Below are 22,118 nucleotides of genomic sequence, written 5' to 3'. Positions count from 1 at the left end.
TTTCATTTAATACCCACATTCGGAAATTAACAAAGTTTCTCTCTTCTTCATTTTCTTTTTGGGGGTAAGAGTCGGGTAATTTCCCGAGTTGGCTTTCGTGCATCAGATTAAATCCGTCTCTGTGGTCCTGTTGTAAAGATATGATCTGCCCATGTCTTTAAATCGAATAGTGATGCTATTCGATAATCTCAGTTTTCGACTATGATTAATTCCATCTTCTAGAATATGATGCGTCGTTTGCCAGGCAAAATCAATTAGTAATATATATATATATATGAATTCAGAACCTGAAAAAAATTGAAATTGAATCTGTTCTTGAGATCCTGAATCCCTAACCGTATACATCTCGGTAAATTGAAAATTTGAAAATCGTGCTATCGAAATTAGGGAAAGTCATAAATCATAAAAATAGTAGAGAACATCCAGAACTTTCCATTCGTTCAAATTTCATTAGAATCGGAGTTCATTTGCTAAATCAAAACATTTTTCAAAGTGCCGATCAAATCTCGATGCATTTATAGATATTCAGTTCTGACATTAGGCCGATATTTTGAGGAAAACGATGATTGAATTTTGAAAAGTCATGAGCTAAGCATCAAACAAGCAAACGAAAGCAATCTGAAACTTCACAAAGACCTGATACATTCTGAAACTGACCCATTTTAGTCAAGAAGAGTCTCTTTACACATGATTGAAATGGGTACAGATGTCCGGATGTTCAATAGCGGCAAAGCAAAAGCAGCAAAGCAAACTGGAGAAGCCTTCAGTCTAATTTCAAGAGAAGCTGGCAAAAAGCTTATCACTCTTGCAAAGTGCTAGGGGATGCCTTCTAACTCCTATTTGAAAGGTAGATCCTAACGAATAGTACTACATGGACGTCTCCGGATTTGTACAAGGATTTGCCAACCCTATAGGAAAGATTTCGCCACTGAAGAGCTGGTGACCAAACCCGAGAGGACGCCGACTATGAGCGCGCTATTGTAAGTGCTTGGCTCGCCTTGCATCGAGTTGTTACGAGAGTCTCTGTACGTCTCGTTCTGGAAGGGCCCGCCGACAAGCGCTCCAACCGCTATGTTCGGGTTGGGAGCGGAGGAGTTGAGCCACTTAAACCCGTCTTTGCACCCGGTAGTCGCATCGACGGGGATGGAAGACCCTCGGTGGTGTACATACCGAGGGTAGTTTTCCCCAAACCCGACTAGATAGCTCAGCTTCATCGGGTTTTCACCCAATACATAATCCACCTGAGAAAATTTGAAACGAGAACAAGGAGTGGTTAAAATGAGCATGATTCACATTGAAATAGTTACTATGATGATTATGGTTTATATCGACTAGAAGTATCTTCTTCAACAGCATTGAACAGGTTCATGAAGAAGTCTTGCAAAGAAGCAAAGAAACAAGGATGCCAATGTCGGATTAAGCGCTTCATGAATTGAGAACTCAGGATCACTAATCCTGGATATCAATGTTTGACACCCCACAAGTCTTAGCCAACCATCCAACGAATGCACTTTCCAGCATCAAAGTGCACCTGCGAAGTCGCAAAATCACGAAGATCGCCTGGTCTATAGGATCTCCCGCTGCAATACAAGGCGGCGGTACCGGAAGTGAGCATGTAATCGCTGTAAAGGACGGCTAGAAATGCAGCACCCACAGAATGCAGCAGTGAGTTCCATTCAGTCACCCAAATCAGCCCACCTGGATCACAGGACAATCTCATTAGTCATATCTAAAAAAACCAAAGGCAGGACAAATCTGGATCTTGTTGAAGTCACCTTTTGCTTCAAAAAAAAAAACTAGCCCAAAATTTCATAAGACAAAATCTCAGTGTCAGAGGGCTATCCAGATAAATTGTGACTAGGAAATTTTTGTTTTGTTCATGTTCAGGCGCTTACTTTCTGTTCTGCTTGATGTGGCAGTAGGTGAATCAGGCAGAAGGCTACACATCATCATCTCGGCAGTTTCCCTGTACATCTGGAGCGCGAGATTCTCAGAGATCGGAACTTCGCTCGCTCCGAAGAAATCTACGCGTGATAGTAACACCTGCTTGAAGATCACGAAGAGTCATGTCTTGTTTTCCATACGGGAAAGATTCATCCCTCTCAAGTTATGAAATTCCAGCTTGACAAACAGGTACAAACTACAAACACGATTTAGCCACTTTCCATGAGGTAAAAGAAAAAAGAGGATCATGACATGTACCTGGACTCCTGGAAGTTTGTCATTCCAACTAATCCAGCTTGGTCGTCTCCAATTACCAAATTCCTGTCCGTGGTCAATTGTTACATATCTTAGGTACGATCTGTCGGCAGACGCAAGGTAGAGCCAGCTAGCTGCCCAAAGCAATTCATCTCCGTAGCCCGAAGAATTGTAGAATCTTTGCCCACTGGGGTCCGTGACGCTATAGGAACCCCGATAGGTATCAGCAAAAGCAAATAGCTGATGTGCATGCATCAGCAGCGAACTCGAATAAGTGGAGTTGATCTTCTTGAAGACCAAAGAAGCCGACGCCATTGCAGCGGCAGTTTCTGCCGCAACCTCTGTTCCTGGAGACGATGTGTTCACTTGAGTAAGGGGCCTTTGCAAGGTCATGGATTCGGGCCTTTGCCAACACTTGTGGTCCAAGTCGGGATCACCCACCTTCAAGAACGACACAAGATATAAATATTAAAGCAAAAGGAAGAATCGAAATCGTAAACAAGCAGGCGCTTCTCCTTTGAATGCTCATAATAGACTGGCCAATTAGGTGGTTGAGAATGAACGTCCCAGTGATACTGAAATGAGAATCTCAGCTCCTATTGGCAATTCAAACTGGCTCATCAGTCATGTTTACAATCGCCTGCAACATGTTCATGTTGCGGCACAAAATTGGCTAGAAAACAGAATCAGGGAAAGGAAGCAAGATAGGCTTTGTTGTTTGATAGAAGGCAATCGATGACAGATATTAATGACCATATCATCATCCGCTTGATTCTCTCATAAAATCATCTGAGAAGTCGTGAAATGGAAGCACAAGTACTCTTTAAGCAAAAATTCAAGAGAAGCTACTTTATAACGTTTAGTATAGGCTTAAGAACAAGGCTTGCCTGAATATAGAACACATTTGGTGAAGGATGGGCATTGATGAGATAATCAGTGATCCATTTGAGCGAGTCCTGTGCTTGTCTCAACTGCTTCACCGCATTCATCTGATCTCCATACTCAAGAATCGCCCACGATAGCATTGTCGCAGTGAAAGCCATGGGGAAACCGAACTTTATCGAGTCCCCTGCATCATACATTCCTTTCGATAAGTCTAAGCCTTCTTCGCTACCATCCATAAGCCCTGAATCGCCCCTCCAAGAAATCCTGTTATTCACCAACTTACCAGCTGCAGGAACATATTGCACGGATAAGTCATAATCTCTTTTAAGTCTCAACTCAGAAAAATATCCCAATATGAAGAAGAAATTCACAGAGAAGAATTGCTAATCTCCTTTCTCAACATTTTGCAAACTATTAATCAGACTTTTATTATCCGCAGAGGGCGAAAAGCCGGATATGATTGCCTAAACATTTACAACCCTATGTTTGAATTCATGCCAAGCCTATCGCCCATCCGCATCGACAACATGGACAGTGAACTACATCTGCTATTTTTTTTTTCTTTTGAGAAGGGCACGTGGACGGACATTTTTGAACATCGAAGAACTGCACAGCGATTCCCAGAGCGTCTGCATATTTCTGCACGACCGGACCGTGGTGGCTATGGACTTTCGGTGCCTTGGAACGAAAATCCCTCAGAATGGTGAGTGTGGCCGCCGTGATCACAAGAACTCCGATGACAGTCACCAAAACCCACCAAAACCATCCCTTGGACTTTTTTCCATCGCCAGCCATCTTAGTCTCCATCTCCAATCCTCAGAACTCATTCTGCTTCAAAGAACACGGCAAAAGGGGGGGAGAAGACCATTTTTCCATTTTTCTGGTGCTCAGTCCTCATGTTTTAATTAAGTGCCACTCGTTCTTCCCATCAGAGTATTCGATTTTCCTCGAATTCGTCGCATTGTGAACTCAAGACATAACCAAGAACCAGTTGAAATTGGTGGGCTTTCAGCTGATCAAAGACTGGCAGAGAAGAGATCAACTGAGACAAGTTGAAACTGTGGTCCTCTTCTGTACCAATGTTTACGTGATAGATTCGCTCATTCGTCGTTACCTATATTTGGAATGCGTTGAACCGTTAAAATTTAAGTCTACGTGGGAAGGAGGGTCATGATCTGGCCGAAGAGGGATGCCACCATGGAATCGGAGACAAGTGCTATGGCTGCAGATCATGCCAGAACAAGAACGGCAGGGGTCTGCTTCATTTTTCTTGTTGGAAGCAGCTGACGGCAGTGATTGCTGAGAAAAAATCACGATTAGTCTGAGTGCCACGTGGATCTAATTTTTTTTTAACTTCATCTAAAAGTTAAACCACAGCTCCGTTGTTAATAACGTCACGTGTCGAGATAATATTATTTCAATTGTACTTTCAGAAACAAATTAATGATCATGGTGCGACCCGTCCGATTTGGTAATATCGTGTCGATGAAAATAATACGAGGTATAATTGGAATGACCACTTCTGTCTCGATGCATAATAAAAGAAATCTCCGCTAACCAAATAACAAAAGATGGAAAAAGAAATAACAATTGTTTTCTAATTGGATCTATGTATGTTCGAGAGTGTTGACTTTTTCATGACGTTTGTCAGTCTGTCTAATAGCGAGAGGGTTGAATTGAGATTGACCGAAGTTGAGTGTAAAATGGGAAAATGCTCAAAGAAATGGTATAAATATATGTGTGTTGAAAATAAATATTCAAGATGTGAACTTTTTGTAGAAAGGTTGATGTAGGATAGAAAGGATTCAAATTCTGAAATGCTGTCGCGAATTTACATGGACCGTCGACCCAATTCAATGGACCGTGCGGTGGGTAGTATACTGTTCTTGATCACGAGTAGCATGCTAGCCGACTCAAGTGCGCAATACCTCAATGGTAAGGCGCGTGCAGGATCAGTTTCTATGAAAGCAAAAACAAAAGCGGGTCGTGAAAAAATAATCTACGGTTGTCTACGGATAATGCGCATTGGACAAGCATGGATCAAGGCGGCAGTCATGAATCGTGACTAATGTCAAAGATAATATCAATAACTGTGCCATAGACTAGTGCCCGATCTTGCACTGTTCTGTTGATATTCATAACTTTACTTGGAGAAGAAAGATTCAGGGTATTCTATTCTTTTGCTGTCAGGAGCATTGAAGTTTTTTTGGTGTTTACAAGTCTCGGAAGACTTGTCCCTTCTTGGTCCTTCTCATGATTAGTCAGATACAGAAATCCATTCGACATGCCTATGTTCGAGCGCGATTTCGATTCCAGGAATCTGAAACTTAGTCGAGCCAATGTTTTGCTGAATTTTTCTTTATCGATCTGGCAATTTTTATCGTCTTCTAAATGACACCATCTCAGAACTCCAAATGGAGTTGTTTGTCCTGAGTCCATGCTACAAAGTACAGAACGGAAGGGCATTCCGGTACAGGAAGCACTGGGTATTCCATCAACTAGACCTGAGCATTCTAATATAGGAAGCACTTGAGGATTGTCCATATGATTCTCAATCCGTTTTATTTCATCGATGTACGTATCAGAACGAGCAGCAACCAATGAAATCGGTTATAAACTGGAGATTGGCGGGGACAAAAAGCGGTGAATTACTTGCTGGACATTTCTCTGCGTGTCAAATGAAGGCCTCAGCATCATAAATAGAACAGACATGCTCTTCGTACACATTGCTGCAGTCCCCTAAATTTGAGAAAGCTAATGTTTCTAGGGACCAATCCTTACGTACACTCAAATTCGTGAAGAAAATGGGTGGTTAAACCGTGATAATATGAAGTTCGACTCTACTTGAAGCAACAAAAGAAGGTGAAAGCAGTAAAACAACACCGCCTCCGAAAGTCAGCAAATTGGGCGTGCTGAATTCCTGCCTTACGTGGCTTGGCGGTTCGCCGCGCAGAGGGTAAAAGGTTAATCTCGATGGAACAGAGAGATGACAATTATCAATCTGTTGAGTGCTTCATCTTGAATTCTGGTCAGTAGTCACAGTGAAAGGGGTTATAGACACCGAATATTATGTTCGATTCTGATGATGCCTCATTTACCTTATGACTAATGTAAGGATGACCAGCTCTGCGAAGAATCGGATCAGTCAAGAGGACGTGTGGTGGAGCCCAAATTGGCCGAGCCGTTTGGAGAGAACATTTCTGAATCCGTTAATTGCGGAAATGGAAAATCATCCCAATGCGGGAGCACCTTGATCTTGATGAGGACTCATTGGACCGTGTGTGAAGAATTGACCCGGCAGAAGTGTGCCGAGCACAAGAAGCTCAAGCTCAGGAAACACCTCGCCATGTCGAGGGAAAGATATGGAATAGTGAAGAGGGTTTACAAGTATGGTGGTCGTAAGGAGGTAGGCATCGATTTCGCGACTTCCGAAAAATGTGTGAAGGTGAAGCTCGTTGGTTCCATACATTAATGCGACTTTGCTTTCTGGTTATTGTTCGAGTTGAGCTGATACTAGGGGAACTCGTAGGTGCATTTCGAGGTTTAGCCATATGAGAACTGGGGCTGTCCGATTTACTACTATAAGCAGCGCATTGTCCTTGGAGAACTGAATGCCAACATGGAGTGTCTAACGACCCCGGTCAGGCGTTCGCGCTCGTGCACTAGTTCCGAAGTTTCGGATGGATGCAAGGACCATTGGTCAGTGCAATTCGTGGTAATAGGACCTCACTAGAAATCGAACAAGGGTGCTGAGGATTTGAAAGGAGAGGGAATGCCAGAGGCTTGAAATATGAATCGCTATCAAGATGCAATTCCCGAAAGTTTACAGTGATCGACAAAAAGGATGAAACCCTGCAGGCGCCTTCCCACTGAACTTGTGCACGAGGTGCCGTGGGCTTGTTTCAGAACCCGACATGGAGGAAGATGTTCGTGCCGTTAAAGGGTGGAGAAGCATTTGCCGTGGTGAAGGCCATGCTTCTAATGATAAGATGCTACAGAATTTTTTGGGACAGTTCGACATTTTCTCAGGCATGAGAACTGTACAGTCCGCCACCAACTCGAGTTCACATGGGCTGAGGAAAAACGGTATATCCTGTCCGTGTCGGTGTTGTAATCGCCGCTTTTGTTTGTGATGCTCGAATGATCAATTCTAGCTACTGAGCAACCCGTCAATAGATAGATCCTGCTCAGAAGGATGGGTATTTAACTGTGCAGTAGCAAGTACAGTAGTAACCCAGGATGTGGTTAGTGCTAGAGTACTCAGTGAAGCCTTTCTCATGACATGGATTCAGAAATTGAGTTCAGTTGATCTATCTGCTTGGTACTGTCAAAGTTGCACAACTTGATTCCGAAATACGGTAATTGGTTGTCGGGATTAATCGAGTTCTCAACCCGTCTAGATGAATTACGGGTTTCGAGTCCAATGCATTCGGCACAAGTATGAGCTGATCTCAATCTATACTTTAGGACCTTCATCCAAATTATAGCAGCACACAAGAATTTGGCATTGCGTAGCTATAAACATCTCTACTCTAGACCAACAAGTGCCGAACTGGAAACACCCAGAAAAGGGGGAGCAAGAGAGAAAGGGAGGACTCAAATCTGTTTCTCCTCGGGAGCAGAAACCAGTGTGAATTTTGGATACAATCAGCCCTTGAGCAGGGACGTCGGCGCCAAGAGAGGAGTGTCCAGCTGGTACAGGTTGAGCGCCGGCCCGACGAACCTGAAGAGGATCCAAGCTCCGATCACAATGAAGATCGAGGCGTAGGCGAACTTGTTGAGCCAGAACAGCAGCCCTTTCTCCCCCACGTACAGCTCCACCGCCTTCTCTGCCACGCTCATCTCCTCCCACTTCTTTGGCGGCGGCGCCGCCCTCTCCTTCGCTGCCACCGTCACCGCTTCGTCCCCCCTCGGCTGCCTCCTCCTCCTCCTCGACGCCCTCCGGAACCGTACCTCCACCTCGTCCGGGGGCACTGCCGGCGGCGCGGGGGTGCCCCGCTCGCCGTCCCCGGAGCCTCCGGAGGCGCTGTCCGTGACGGTGGCGAGGGGACGCTGGCGGAGGCGCCGGCGGAAGAGGAGGAGGGGAGGAGACGAGGTGGCGGTTGTGAAGGCGAAGATGGACGGCTTCGGACTAGGAGCGAGGGAATGGAGTATGCCAGCCTCCATGACTTGTCAAGGGAGGGAAAATGAGTGGATGGATTCGATGCATTTATCCTTCTTATTTATCCTTCAATTTTTCTTTTTTTCTTTTTGAGTTTGAGTCCACCAACTCTGCAGGACACCCTTGAAAATACATTAATTCCGACAAAATATGGAGAACAATTCTACTAAGCTGTCACATTTTTCAACACAGTTTGAAAAGTTACTAATGCACGATAGTGAAAGTTACCAACACAAAGCCATTAACACAGTTGAAAATCTACCGTGAAAAATCAGACCTTTAGAATTCTGCTGATACAGAACAACATCAGATACGAATACTCGCACGCTTTGACATCAAAGCCAGCAAGAGTGGAGTTTTCGAAAGAAGACCATGAACCATATAGTAAGCTCCAGAGGTGTTCCGCAGATCAAGAAGAACAGTTTTCCCAAAGAATGTGATTCCAAGTCTCACAAAATTATATCGGAAAGGTCAGAGAAACTTTTGATAACAGCAGACTTGTTGGCTGGAAGAGGAGATTCAAAATTCCAGTTTCCTATCAAACAAGTGACGACCTAACTATCTAACTATTTACAGGGCAGTGAAGTGAAGGCCAAAATTACCCTCACATTGGGAATGTCTACAACACCTGTACAGTTGTCTGTCTGTTGTTTATGAGTATAAACATCTTTTTTTCTGGATAAGTCGGCATCTTAAACTCTTTCCAAATAAGTCAGAATCGCGTCTGAGCAATGATGATCCTGACAATCACCCTTCTACTTTCTTCCAACATAAGCTCCCAATTTAGAGAGATCGGGAACCCAGAATGATAATTCGGACGATCCTGTGGCGAACATGAGGCTTCCTGGGGCCCATTTAATCACAGGAGGCTCGGTGTCGGTACTTACCCAGCTTGCAACCTAAACAAAGGGAAAATCAGTTCACCGGGCCTATCAACAGTATTGCACAAAATATAGTTCACATATATACCGATGAAGATGTGGCATGCAGTGCTATCTTAGTGAAAAAGTAAATTCAAACTTTAAGCAGCTACATGTTTTCCTTCGAAGAGTCGCTAGCCAAATGGAACAAATGACACCATAGAGAGGATATAAAGCAAATGTTCTATGTCAAGGCAACAGAACATCATGAACATGGCACTAGGAAACCATGCATCTTAAGCGTCCAATGGCTAGAGACCAGAATTGGAACCCCTCATCTCCACGAGTAATGACCCCAACAAAGATACAATTGAAATATCCAACAGAATCAACACCAAGAAATACCTCTTTTCCGCTCCTTACGCTCCACGCATAGACACTGCCATCTCCGGAACCTGCCAATTGAGCAGTCATTTCAATGTAAGCAAGGCAAAATAAATTTTCTATGGAAGCAACAGGACAGAAAGAGCAAGGCTACTATATATACAAGTCAAGTCACTTGAAGAAGTGGCAAACAGTAGTTAAGTAAGAACAAGAAAATTAGAGGCTCCTCATGCGATTCTTTCCATTTTAATGAGTTATTCCAAGTGTCCATAGACCAGCATACCATCTAGGCCCCCTAAAAGTTAATCTGGGATTCAACTGCGTGCAAATAAAGGTATAATCATTCGTACTTGGGTCCCCAAAAAGGAAAACGAATCAAAACCCAACAGTTGGACAGACTACACCAAATATGATAGGGGTTAAGGCCGGGAAAAAAAAACATGAGTCTTAAGAAAAGTGACTAGCAATTAGAGTTCGGCATGGAAATGATTCCTGTGGACACTCTTAAATAACCGGGATTCAGTATTGGAACCACCACAACATGCAAAGGTGACCCTAGCAAAGATGAACAGTTTACCAGACATGACAAACATTCCTTCAGGGCTAAAAGATGCCTCCAAGGTGGACTTGCTTGATGTAGGCTTGACATTGAAAGTGGATAACTGTTTGAAATTAACCAAATGAGGACAGATATGAACAGACTTTAAAGAACAAGAAAATAAATTAGTCTTATAACTGATTTGAGAAAACTCTAACCAGTGTGCCTCGGAATGAGTCAAGAACATATATATGCCCATCCGTAGTAGTCAAAAGCATAAGCCTTCCATCATTGCTAAACTTAACAACGTTTGCATCGGACACATCTCCCCCAACAGAGAAGATGTCAAAAGGACCCTAATTTTTCAAATATCAACACAATCAGTTTCTGCATAAGTGCTTGGTAACCCCGAGATTTAGGGCATTGAGGAAGATTAATATGCATAATTCTGCACAGAATACTTACTTTTTCATATTTGCGAGCATCAAACATTCTAACGCATCCTCCAAAAGCAATTGCAAACACCAGGCCTGGATCATCATAAGCTGTGGCAGGCCTTCCTTGTACACGTAAAAGACCCTATAAGTGCAGATAGCATTTCAGCGATTGAGTTCATTTAAAGAGGAAAAAAATTAGAAGTGACACAATGAATCCACCTGACACTTCTCAGCTCGTTGATCCCAGAGTAAAACAGTGCGATCCAGTGAACCAGAGATAAAGCATTCATTGCGCGGGCACAAGCTAAGGGAGACAACCCTGAATAAAAAGATAACAACACTGCTCTTAGACATAACATATGCAGAAGCAGTCACTTTCTATAGAACCACTAGTCTCATATTCAAACCTGTCATGGTGACCTTTAAAGTAGCGCAGGTATTTGTTGTCATGCAAGGATAATAGCCTCAGTGATTCTGTGAAGATTGAAATGTAAGCATGCGATTCTGGAACAAATATAACATTCCCATTGTTCTGAGGACATACCATCCCAACCATTCTTTGAGGAGTATATAACAGTCGTCGGATGAGAAGTGAATGAGACCAGATCAACCCCATACTTTTTGCTATTAATTGTCTTCAGACATCTGGAGATGACAATATTCCTCAAGTTTAAGTGGTTACTCTATTTAAGAGTTTAATATATTACAATACTAAAATGTATGAGAATCAGACTCGGACAAGAAAAATAAAGGGCATCACTGCTTCTAAATGCCCAATACACAACAAGCAAAAAGCTGAATGGTACTTGCACGTGAATATTACAGTAGACAGGATGCGAAGAGAAATGCAACTAGATATCTCTTAATTTCTTCTCCAACTCTCAATACTCCTAGCCAAAGTCACTGATATAGATTTCATGCTCTGGACAATTTATTGAGCATGCGTGTACTTGTGCTGAGTGCTGCGCAAGCAACAGAAGAAATCTAAAGTTGGTAATGACAGATAACTCAAAACAACCTCGCTCGACCAAAATGCAATAAAAAACTTGATAACGGAAACATTGAGCGGCTCTTATGTTGAATATCATTATGGACGAACCAACTCACGGATCAAACTCGATTCTGACTAAGAAACCAGATAAAGAAAGAGCTTACGTTGCGCTGGCCACATCGTAAAGGCGAATAGACTCATCGTCGCTGGCTGTCACCAGATAGCTCGACGCCCGGTGAAAATCCATGGAACTGATTCTACCACTCTGCAAAGAGCAATTACATCGAGAGCGAAACCATTAGCAATCCAAGAAAGCAACATCCGCGAGAATAAGACAGTGCCGACAAATGTTAAAACTAGGGCTTCAAACTCGGACCAAAGTCACCAAGGAAGGCACAAAAATCCCAATTTCCACATAAAAGCATGTAAAAGAAAACCACCGTCTTTGTTTCAAAAAGTATGCAACAACACCCAATGAAAATTCCGCAACAAAATGCCCCATTTCAAGAAGACAAGAGCTTCTCGGTGCCGATAACGAAGCGGGTGTTTGTGCAATTCATGTAAAAGAAAACCCCTGTCTTTGTTTCGAAAAATATGCAACACCACCCAATGATAATTCCACAACAAAATGCCCCATTTCGAGGCGACAAGAGCTTCTCGCAGCCGATAACGAAGTGGGTATTCGTGCAATTCGACTGAATTACAACAAGTGCGGTACAATTCGATCGTAACAAAAGTCGAAGCTTAGACTGGACTGGAAACAAGAACAGCTCACATAGTCTCTAAACGTCATGCCGACTTCCATGCTCTGGAGAATCTCCTCGGTGAGCTCCAGAGAGACCCTGTCCTTGTCTTCTCTCTCGGCTTGCACCCCTGCAAGGAAGAACCGGGACTGAGCGAGCGACAGAGAGAGAAGCAAAGAAATTCGATCGAAACAGCCACCGAAAACAGAAAACCAAAGAAGAAGAAGAAGAAGCGAGGCGAGGGCGAGGCGAAAATCTTCGAGCAAGTGCTCATCACGACATACCGCCCATGTCGATTATCGCAGGGGTAGTTTCCGATGGAGAGAGATCCGATGGTTCTGCTGTGTAGGGCGAGAGGGTTGGTGGCGTTGAGGGGCGGAGGAGAGGATCGCCAGAGCTTTCGTAGAAGAGCGAAATTCATGTTCATGTCCAGAACGGACCGGGCCGGGCCGGTCCAACAGCTGATGGTCGAATTTATGTATCCAACCATGGTTGATTTCTTTTACTTCACTTTAGTCCGGTTTATAGGGAAAGAAAAAAAACAAGGAAATTGTCTTGCCAACAATGGAATTCCTTGATGTAGAAAGAAGTCTCGTCGAGAAGAGATTTCTTCTTTCGACCATATTTCAGCAGTTGTTGTTGTTTTTCGTGCGGATCGAAACTTACCCGACTAGGAATTTCGCTACCTTAGAACCGTTATAATTGAAGCCGCCCTTCACCGGTGCTTCGGACGCCGGAACTCGACCCATCTGGCACTCGACCCTGTACATGGGTCTTACAGCTTTATAGCTTCGAAAGGCTTTGCAAGTATCATCTCAAAACGCACCATAAGTTCGATTGCATGAGAAAACTTGGTAAAGAGAGCTGAAAAGGACCGAGCAACTCCGTCCTCCACCTTCGATCATTTACAAGGATGGAGACCGATATACAGACAGATCACCGGACATGTTACTCGAAATCCTCGTAGAAACAAAACGACATAAAAAAAGGTACGTCAAAGGTTTTCTTTTTAAGTCCCTTGTAAGATGAGCTGTAGGAATTTTTTTTTTCATACACAAATCAATGTACACTGCAAGAGAAACTATACGTCCCGGATCACATGACCGGCACCGGCATGACCATCTCAGCCGGAGCGTCCAAGGGCCCGCCGGAGACGGCGGTAGTGGCGTCGGCGTCGGCGTCGGTGTCCGAAGCCTTCTTCTTCCTGTTGATGAACTCGATGCAGTCCGCGAGGGCCTCGCTGTGGTGCGGTTCGTTCACGGGGTAGTACGGGCGGCGCTGCGACGAGGACGGCGGCGGAGGGGGCGGGGGCGGCGGGGACGACGACGGCCTGGAGAGGGCGGACAGCATCATGAGGCGGAACACCGCCTCGCGGCAGCGCTCGAGCAGGGACGAGGGGGCGAACCGGTGGCTCCGGGCGGAGCAGGATGAGGAGTTGGCCACGGGGGCTCTCAGGCGGGGGATGCACTGGGCCTTCACCTTCCTCGGGCTGCTGCACTGTTCTTCTTCTTCTCTCAGCTGTTTCTCCATTTTTTTTTGGCTCTGCTCTTCTCTTTGGCTTCCTTCCTTCTTCTTCTTCCTTCTTCCTCTTCTTCTTCTTCTTTCTTCTTCTTGATTGCGTTGTGCCGTGTTGGGTTGGGTTGTGTTGCAATGGTGGTGCGAATGAATCAATCAGACGGTTGAGCATTTATGCAAGAATCTTTCGAGACAGGTAAGGTAAATTCATTAATATTGAATAGATGTTTGACTATATTGGGTTTCGAAATGTGAGAGTAGGCCTCGGCTTGGTGGCTAACTGGCTATACAAGCTTTAGCTGGTAGGGCGAGCTTATTGAAGCACTTAAACCCACAAAAAAAAAAACAAAAAAAAAAGGAGAAAATTACACGATGATCCCTCAACTTTAATCCAATATGTAATGTGCTCCATGAATTTTTAATTTATTCAATATAATCCTTAAACTTTAGTCTAATGTATAATGTACTCCCTAAAGAATGACCCGTCCATTAATCAGGTCTAGATCTTTTATGTATCTATCATAAAGGAGTGAAGTTACGCTAAAAATCATCAACGAACATATTTGCTACGTGAGAATGGACCTATATCAAAGAAGAGGGGGGAAAACGAAAGTGAGTACGAAACATTGAAAACGAAATGATAGTTTGTTATGAAGAGGAAGTCAGGGAGAGGGAAAAAAAAAAAAAGTTCTCCCCCCCTCTCTTCTCCAAACCGCGATTCGATCATGTAATTTAGAAATGTTGGACCTGCTTTCTAAATAAGCCACCTAAGTTTCGCTTACGCCGATCGACCCGAACGGATTTCATTTATTGTCACGAGGAAATCGATTTTTTTTCCCCTAAAACGTTAGCTCGATTTCGGACCATATGATTCCCCCAAATCCTTGATCCTGTGTCGACTTCTTTTTGTTGCCTAATGGAGACCAATCACGCGCGCTCCATCTCCTTGCTCGGGAGACGAAAGACATGTCGCATCGTCGTCCGCAAAAATAGGGGAAAGGAACATTCTCTCGGGAGCAACAAAAACGACGTCGTCGCTCTCGCGAAGATGCCAAGCTCGCGTCTTACTTGCGGGATCAACCCGAAATGCTGCAGCATTTCCCGATCTGTTCCCCCTCCTCAGTTTGTACTCCTGACCTTTTGTCGCCACTCGCACGCAATCTTATCTTATGTTTTGTAAATTATGTTCCTTGGTATCATCTCTCCCCCTTTCTTTTTATAATATGAGGGCGAGAACATAGAGACCCGACTATCTGGAAGTCCGTAGAACACCCTGGAAATAAGTCCGATATTTCTCGACATCGCCCTTCCACACGACACGGCATGCAGTCGGACGAGTTTTGGTACGAAATAAAAGGATCCGTCTTACGCAGATTGACCCCGCTCGACTCGTTTAGGCACGATATCGGCGCGTCTGAATTACTGCATTGACTCGTCGTGTGTTTCAATTCGACGAGTTAAGGGTCAGCATGGTTCCAAGGTTGGAAAACCGGACGAGCCGGAAAACCGAACCAATGGGAACCTGTCCGATTCCAGGTTCCAAGGTATGCAGAATAGGTTCCAGATTCTAAAAATTGGGGAACCTGTTTTACCGTATAGGTTTTAGATAGGTGGAACCTGGAACCTAGAACTTGTAATAAGTTTTTATGTTTTTCTTGGTTTATTTCTTCGCGTGATTCTATGATGTCCAATGATAAGTATATAATCTGGAATTAATAGTCCGAACTTCCATTTTATGGCCGAGTTTTTTATTTTGTTAATGTTGAATTTGGAGTATCCTACTTTCACGCACTCGATATTTCATGATCATGGGTATAGTATTATTTGTAGTAGCGGTCCTTATATATTGTATTAACAATCGAAGTATAGTCGAAAGAAAAAATCTCTATTTGACGGGGGTTCTTCCTATGCCTATGAATTCCGTTGGACTTAGAAATGATACATTGGAAGAATCTTTTGGGTCTTCCAATATCAATAGGTTGATTGTTCTGCTCCTCTATCTTCTAAAAGGAAAAAAAGATCTCTGAGAGCTCTTTCCCGGATCCGAAAGAGAGTACTTGGGTTCTCCCAATAACAAAAAAGTGTGTCATGCCTCAATCTAACTGGGGTTTGCAGTGGTGGAGGAATTGGATTGGAAAAAAGCGGGATTCTAGTCGTAAGATATGTAATGAAACCGTCGCTGGAATTGAGATCTCATTCAAAGAAAAATATATCAAATATCTGGAATTCCTTTTTGTATATTATATGGATGATCTGATCTGCAAGGATCATGATCTTCGTGTGTCTAAATATGAGTTGTGATTAGTGGATTGTAGCAGTAAATGATAGTCATTAAAAATAATGATTCATTACAATTGTTCAATTAATAATACATGTGTAATATGGAACTGATCCTAGAACTTGTGACGAGGCAAGTTCCTGATTCTCAGGCACGCAGGGTAGGTTTTAGGTTCCAAAAAACGGAGGAACTTATTCTAATTGGTAGGTTCTATGTGGAACCTATACAAAACCTGAAATCGCTCACCCTTAGGCTGCGTTTGGTCGTCCGGATTTCTAAACAGGATAGGACTAGATAGGATAGGATAAGAAATCCTGGGATTTCTTCATATCATGTCCACTGTTTGGTGGACTACGGATTTGAAGTCGGATATGATAAATTTTTTTTTTTTTGCTATTCACGGGTCCGGAGGAGTCGATGAAGGAAAAAAAGCCGAGAAATTTTTTTGGTGAAAGCGCACAAGGTGTGGGGATGAAGATGGCGGCGAGTGGAGCGTAGGGTTTCTAGAAAATTAGGCATTAGAAATCCTATCTGGATCTATCCCACCCCCCTCGAATTTTTTTATCCGGGCTATATCCGGTCTATATCCAACCTTATCCTATCCTGGATCACCACCAAATACAGGATAGGATAAAACATATCCTATTCTGGTTTTTATCAGGTCGACCAAACGCAGCCTTAGTTTTTAACCCATTTAATACTCATATTTAAATAATTATTTTCTTTGTCTTGAAAGTTCATAAAGAGGGGAGTTCCCCCAAATCGGCTGGCTATTTGGCTTGAGGGGCTGCAGCCGAGCCGAATGGGCGGCGCGGCGCGAAGCAGCACAAGATTTTTGTCCGTACTCGGGCAGAGTTTCACATGGTAACATGTGCGCGGCTCCATAATTTTTCCATTTTTATTCCATCATGCCTTCACCACATCCCCCCCCCCCCCCCCCCCCCACCATAAAATTTAAATCCAGCCGACTTGCCGACCATATGATCGAACTCCCTCGCCCGTGCATGAACGCGACGCTGCAATTCAGTTCGCAGCGTCTCGAATTTTATATTGCCCCGGACATTGATATCACGATTTTGTGTGCTTTCCCGATCGTTTCGAGTTCGAATGAATGGGATTGAAGTGTTTCGAGAGCATCCACGTAGCTCTGGTAACGTCGAGATGATTTACGGACACGGTGGAGCGATCGGGTATTTTATCCGTCGCGAATTTTAGCGAATGATGCTGGACGTGCAAAGACTCGTTAGTCGTCTACCGAATTTGTTTATCAAGAAGTGTTGTGGGTTCTCATCGGGTGGTTAAATTGGCCCAGTCATCTATATAATTACTCACTTAGGGTGTGTTCGTTTGCAGAAAATAAGTGATTTGAAAAATATTTTCCGAAAAATGATCGCTTATATCGTTTAGAAAAATAAACAAATTGAAATTTTTTTCATTACACACGAAAAGTAATTAGGAATAGAAAATCACTCATTTTCCACGAAACGAACATACCCTTAGTGTTATATCATTCAGGATAGTAGTTTAATATACGAGTTTTAGCGTCACTAGTAGGGAAAAGTACAAAAAAAAAGTCTTAAACATTTCAATTAAAACAATTCAGTCATAAAAAATTTTATATTAGGAGCGATTCAGGACATCCGGCCAGTTTAGGCAGGAAATTATTGATGTGGACACCGGCCGTCTTACGTGGTATAGCCGGCACTAATGTGAATAATTTTCCAAACTTTTTTAAAATTTTATTAATTTTTTATTACTTTTTTTGTTGTTTGTTTTATCTTTTCTTTCCTTCCTTTTTTTGCCGGCGAGGTCACTCGCTGACCCTCGCCCAGCCACAAGCAAGGTCTAGGCGAGGGGCGGCCAGCCACAGGTGAGGGCATCATGCCCTCGCCCAGATCCAGGCGAGAGTGTACGGGCACAAAGTGTACAAAAAGAAAAGAAAAAGAGCTAATAAATTTAAAAATATTTTGAAAAATATAAAAAATTTATCAAAATTGTCCACGTCAACTTCGCCTGCGCCGGTACGACGGCCGGCGTTCTTGTTAGCAATTTCCTGCTTGAATTAGCTAGATGAACTGAATTGATTCCAATGTGAAAATGTTTAGTACTAAATCGATCTAATTGAAAGGTTAACGATTGAATCGATATTAACGTAGACTTTTTTTTATTTTTGGGTGCTTTTGGCCCCGTTACTAGCATTACTGTTTTCTGCAAAGGTCATGAAAGTTGGGATGTTTTGGCGTGCGTGCGGGACATTAGGTGGCTATGCGTCGAGCACGAGTGCATTCATTGCACATGCAGCGCTGTAAACGCGACCAATGGGCTAAAAAGCTGGGTTGCCGGGTGTGCTGGTCCTCGAACTAAGCTTTAAAAATCCTTACCCAATCGCGCCCATGATTGATCGGACCAGGCCCGAGACGAGAACGACTTACCAACGCTCGCTCATTTCGAGCTTCAGATGTTTGTGTAGAACAACGTTATTCTTATGAGACTCTGTATGAATTATGTAGTTTGTACGGTCAATCTGAATACTGAGGTCTTTACACGTCTGTGCTCAGTAGATGTTGTGGGTTGCATGGTACTAACGTGGATGGTGTCGAATGTCGATGCACGGTTTCTTGTGTTCGATTTTCAATGCGACGAGAGCATTTGGCGGGATTTATGCACTACGAAAAGAAGAAGTCCTCAGGTGTTTTACTATAGGAGGACCTTCCGATGTTTAAGTTAGAAGACGAAGAACCCGAGAGAAATGTAAAGCGAGCTAATGTTTTCAGGCGTATCTTTCGATGAGCTTTTAGTTATGTATTTATGGTATGTGTGTGAATGAGCTTACTCCTTAATACATCATGGCGCGGCAAGTAAGGTGCATCGGCCCTAATCGGGGAGGACTTATATGAACTTGTTGAAATTAGTAGATGAGGAAAGCGTCTCCACCGCGAGTAGGGCCTCGCCAATCCTGAGGGAGCTCGACGCGGTGTCTAGCTTCGCCATTGTTGGCGAGCACGGTCTTGGTGTTAGAAAGAGAGAGAGAGAGAGAGATTGTTGTTGGGCACTACTGTACTAATGGCACGGTTCGATTGCCGTGGCAGTGGCGGGGGCGGCGGCTGGTACTGAGATGGGAAAGAGGGAGAAGAGATAGTTGTACCAAATATTAAAAGCACGCGATGCGTTTGATCGAGACGAATGCGACTTATTCGAGAGCAGTGGATGTAAATATCGATAATATAAGGTCCAATACCGTCGCTACCTAGGTACATCCCAGCCTTTGGAAAAATTCAACTAATCGAACAAAAATTAAAGATGCTCCTTGTGGTAAGTCTCACATGCTCAGGACACATACGTGACGAGAAACTTCACGATCCCTTAGAGAGCAGGCTCCTTCTGAAGAGGAAACATGAACGAACTAATAATCCTCTTTGTGATGATCAGGTCCGCCCTTCTTCCTTGCGAACAGCCACCCCACGACGGAAACGAGAGCCTTCTTGTTCTTCGATCTGTTCACCGACGGCAGCCTCTCGAGCGTCGCTTCGCGCTCTTCTCTGCTCGCGATCACCCGCGTCAGCGACGGAGGGCTCGCGAACTTCACGTACCTCGTCTTCCTATGGAACTCGAACTCCCTTCCGTCATCGTCTTCGTCGTCGACGCTGTCATCTTCTTCTTCGATAGCCAGCGCTAACTTTTTCTTGGCTCTGCCGACTTTGGTGACGTTCTCGATGAACTTGAAGTCCTCGATCTCGGGATTGAGAGAGTGTTTCGGAGATGCCACGGCCTTCAGTCGCTTTACCTCTCTCCTGGCATTCTCGAGCTCCTCTTTCAGGGTTTTGATGGTGTTGGCCAACCGGTTGTTGTCTTCTCTGGCTTTCATGAGGTTTTGCTTCGTCTCCTCGAGCTCGACCGTTAGGGCCGCGATTCGGGAGTGAGCCGCTTGGGCAGTTTCGCTAGCTCCGGCTCGCATCTGGCGCATAAATTCACAAGCACGGATACATACAACGTACGTCGGATGTCATGTAAAATTCGAGTTATTGTCCAAATAATGCAAGAAATCTATTTCATTACGCAGGAAAGTCATCGATGCATCGGATGCATGGCTCTCAAGTACATATGGACTACTTCACCCTAGAGTGATGCTATAGAAGGAGAAAGAAATAGGACCTCTTTGAGCTTATTGGCAATGATCTCCCCGGCGAGAACCCGTTCCCCGAACAGTGCGACCGCCTCTCTCACCGACTTGAACGGCAGCCTCGTGTCGATCTCCGCCTGCCCGACGACCACCACCCCGCCTCCGCCGCCGCCTCCTTCTTGACCCTCCATCCTCCTCCGACCCTTTTTCCGAGAAGGTGCTTATAGAGAGGCAAAGAGGCAGATTGATCAATGTCAATGGCCTCATCGAGTCGCCTTTAAGTACAAAGTTTCCAAGGCATGTGTGGATAAAACGCAGTGCGGATACATGGGAGCTCATCATGAGGTCGTTACTAATGGCGACGCTATAGCTGGTTGATGATCTTTAATGGGAGTTGAATAAAGATCTTGGTAGAGAAAGAGAGAGGTTAAATTTCTTTGCGTTCACTACACACTGGAGTTTTGTTAGAAGAAGATGACAAAGAAAATGGTGGTTGGACCTTATCCTTTGAGGGTTTGATTCGTTAGTTCCGATCGGACCCGTCTTGATTAGGACCTTCCTCCTTCTCTCTTTAAGTGCTGTTCGACTAGCCAAGCTCTGGCTTCCTTTTTGCCTTCTATCCGACACATGGCCCAAGTAGTCTTGATAAACCGCAAGTGATTGTTTGAATTAGCTGCGGATAATTATCCAAAAAGTCATAAACCTACTGGGCGGTGGCCAATTCGGTCCCGAACTTTTCAATTGTGCCAATTTAGTCCTAAACCTTTATTTGGATAATTGGCTGAAATGATTACATTGACAAATTGCTAAAAGGTTCAAGACTAAATTAGTAAACCGCCAAAAGGTTTATAACTAAATTGGCAAGCCGTTAAAAAATTTGGGACTAAATTGGCACAGTTAAAAGGTTTAGGACTGAATTGACCGCCGTATAATAGGTTTATGACTTTTTGAACAATTTTCCAAATTAGCAGGCACGTTTAAGTTTCAAGTGGCGATTTGTCGTGTCACTTTGCAAAGCAATTTAGTGGTGGGGGGTAGACATGAGGGAGGCTTGAACGTTTCGCGCGTTGGTCAATTGAGTCTTGAATGTTTAGTTCCGGATGATTGAATCCCGAATGCTTAAAGAACGTGCAATCGAGTCCTTAATGCATTTGCCGGTCGAGGCTTGTCGGCATTAGAACAAGCCATGTTGGACTGATTATGAGTTGAGGACGCTTGATTACACTTTTTTTTAGACGATCAACACTCTATTAACCGACATCGGGCGAGACTCAATTGACCAATGGATCAAACGTTTTGAATGTCTTTTGTGCTTATCCCAAATTAAATGTATGCTAGTAGTTTATTGCTGGTACGTTGCCACCGGAGTACCTATTTTATCATATGTTCTAAAGCAAAATACATGGAACCTTCATCGGTTTATTTCAAATTTCAAACCCCACAAACACACATAAACACCATTTAAAAATGTAACTTTAAATAGTTACAATAACAAAAAATGCTGAAAGAGTAAAAGAACGAGAAAGAAAGAAAGAAAGGTAACTGCGTGTGTAAACGCCTTTTATGTGGTGTTATGTACTTTCTTGTGATGACCCTTTATACACAAAATTTGTCTGGTTAGTACTCTTATATACCGATTTAATTTAGGTAAGCACTTCTAATTTTTGTTTTGACTTTTATAGTATGAAACATAATATTCATTGCATACTATATGCTTCCAATTAGCATGTCACTATTTTTTTTTTAACAATGTTTAAAATTCTACACTTCCTCTGAGAGCTTTCTTTTTGTTCTCGTTTAGACAAAACTAAATACATTTGTCGGTACGGACTTAGGAAACATATTTAAGGTAACGGATGTAAGAAAATATATTACTGAATAAATCATATAAAAGTTACACTTACAGTAAGTTGTGAAACTTGAGATCATAAAATAAGTACTCTTTTTAAGGCTATATGTATTTAGGAAAAATATGCACTTTGTATTTAAAATAGTACGTAAGCAAAC

The 22,118-nt window shown here is 43.5% G+C and overlaps 4 protein-coding genes across 5 annotated transcripts; all 4 read right to left on the bottom strand.

Annotated features, from left to right (window-relative positions):
- Positions 1-839: 839 nt before the first annotated feature.
- LOC115685991 (endoglucanase 24-like) lies at positions 840-3,891 on the bottom strand. Its single transcript, XM_030611165.2, has 6 exons — positions 3,672-3,891; positions 3,087-3,370; positions 2,203-2,640; positions 1,896-2,043; positions 1,532-1,698; positions 840-1,241 (listed from the first exon to the last, which is right to left on the bottom strand). Exons 1-6 carry the CDS (start codon positions 3,889-3,891, stop codon positions 909-911), a joined length of 1,590 nt encoding a protein of 529 aa, XP_030467025.1. The 3' UTR covers positions 840-908.
- A 3,515-nt stretch (positions 3,892-7,406) lies between these two features.
- LOC115687219 (uncharacterized) lies at positions 7,407-8,288 on the bottom strand. The gene has a single exon (XM_030612705.2). It carries the CDS (start codon positions 8,248-8,250, stop codon positions 7,732-7,734), a length of 519 nt encoding a protein of 172 aa, XP_030468565.1. The 5' UTR covers positions 8,251-8,288; the 3' UTR covers positions 7,407-7,731.
- Positions 8,289-8,601: 313 nt separating this feature from the next.
- LOC115687211 (protein ANTHESIS POMOTING FACTOR 1) lies at positions 8,602-12,644 on the bottom strand. Its single transcript, XM_030612695.2, has 11 exons — positions 12,483-12,644; positions 12,231-12,328; positions 11,620-11,720; positions 11,009-11,109; positions 10,872-10,938; positions 10,684-10,783; positions 10,493-10,606; positions 10,246-10,383; positions 10,067-10,151; positions 9,511-9,560; positions 8,602-9,144 (listed from the first exon to the last, which is right to left on the bottom strand). Exons 1-11 carry the CDS (start codon positions 12,487-12,489, stop codon positions 9,001-9,003), a joined length of 1,005 nt encoding a protein of 334 aa, XP_030468555.1. The 5' UTR covers positions 12,490-12,644; the 3' UTR covers positions 8,602-9,000.
- A 6,525-nt stretch (positions 12,645-19,169) lies between these two features.
- On the bottom strand, positions 19,170-20,409 carry LOC115683865 (WEB family protein At2g17940). 2 transcript variants are annotated; one of them, XM_056314028.1, is made up of 3 exons: positions 20,144-20,409; positions 19,386-19,946; positions 19,170-19,342 (listed from the first exon to the last, which is right to left on the bottom strand). In XM_056314028.1, exons 1-2 carry the CDS (start codon positions 20,300-20,302, stop codon positions 19,395-19,397), a joined length of 711 nt encoding a protein of 236 aa, XP_056170003.1. In that variant the 5' UTR covers positions 20,303-20,409; the 3' UTR covers positions 19,170-19,342; positions 19,386-19,394. The 2 variants fall into 2 exon arrangements, with proteins under 2 accessions (XP_056170003.1, XP_030464363.1); XM_030608503.2 differs by having other exon boundaries at positions 19,170-19,946.
- Positions 20,410-22,118: the final 1,709 nt, after the last annotated feature.

This window comes from Syzygium oleosum, unplaced genomic scaffold, assembly GCF_021117445.2.
Source record: "Syzygium oleosum isolate NSW1041296 unplaced genomic scaffold, Sole_v2.1 Sole_v2.08, whole genome shotgun sequence".
In the NCBI taxonomy this organism is placed as follows: Eukaryota; Viridiplantae; Streptophyta; class Magnoliopsida; order Myrtales; family Myrtaceae; genus Syzygium; species Syzygium oleosum.
This window is presented reverse-complemented; position numbering and strand designations above follow the sequence as displayed.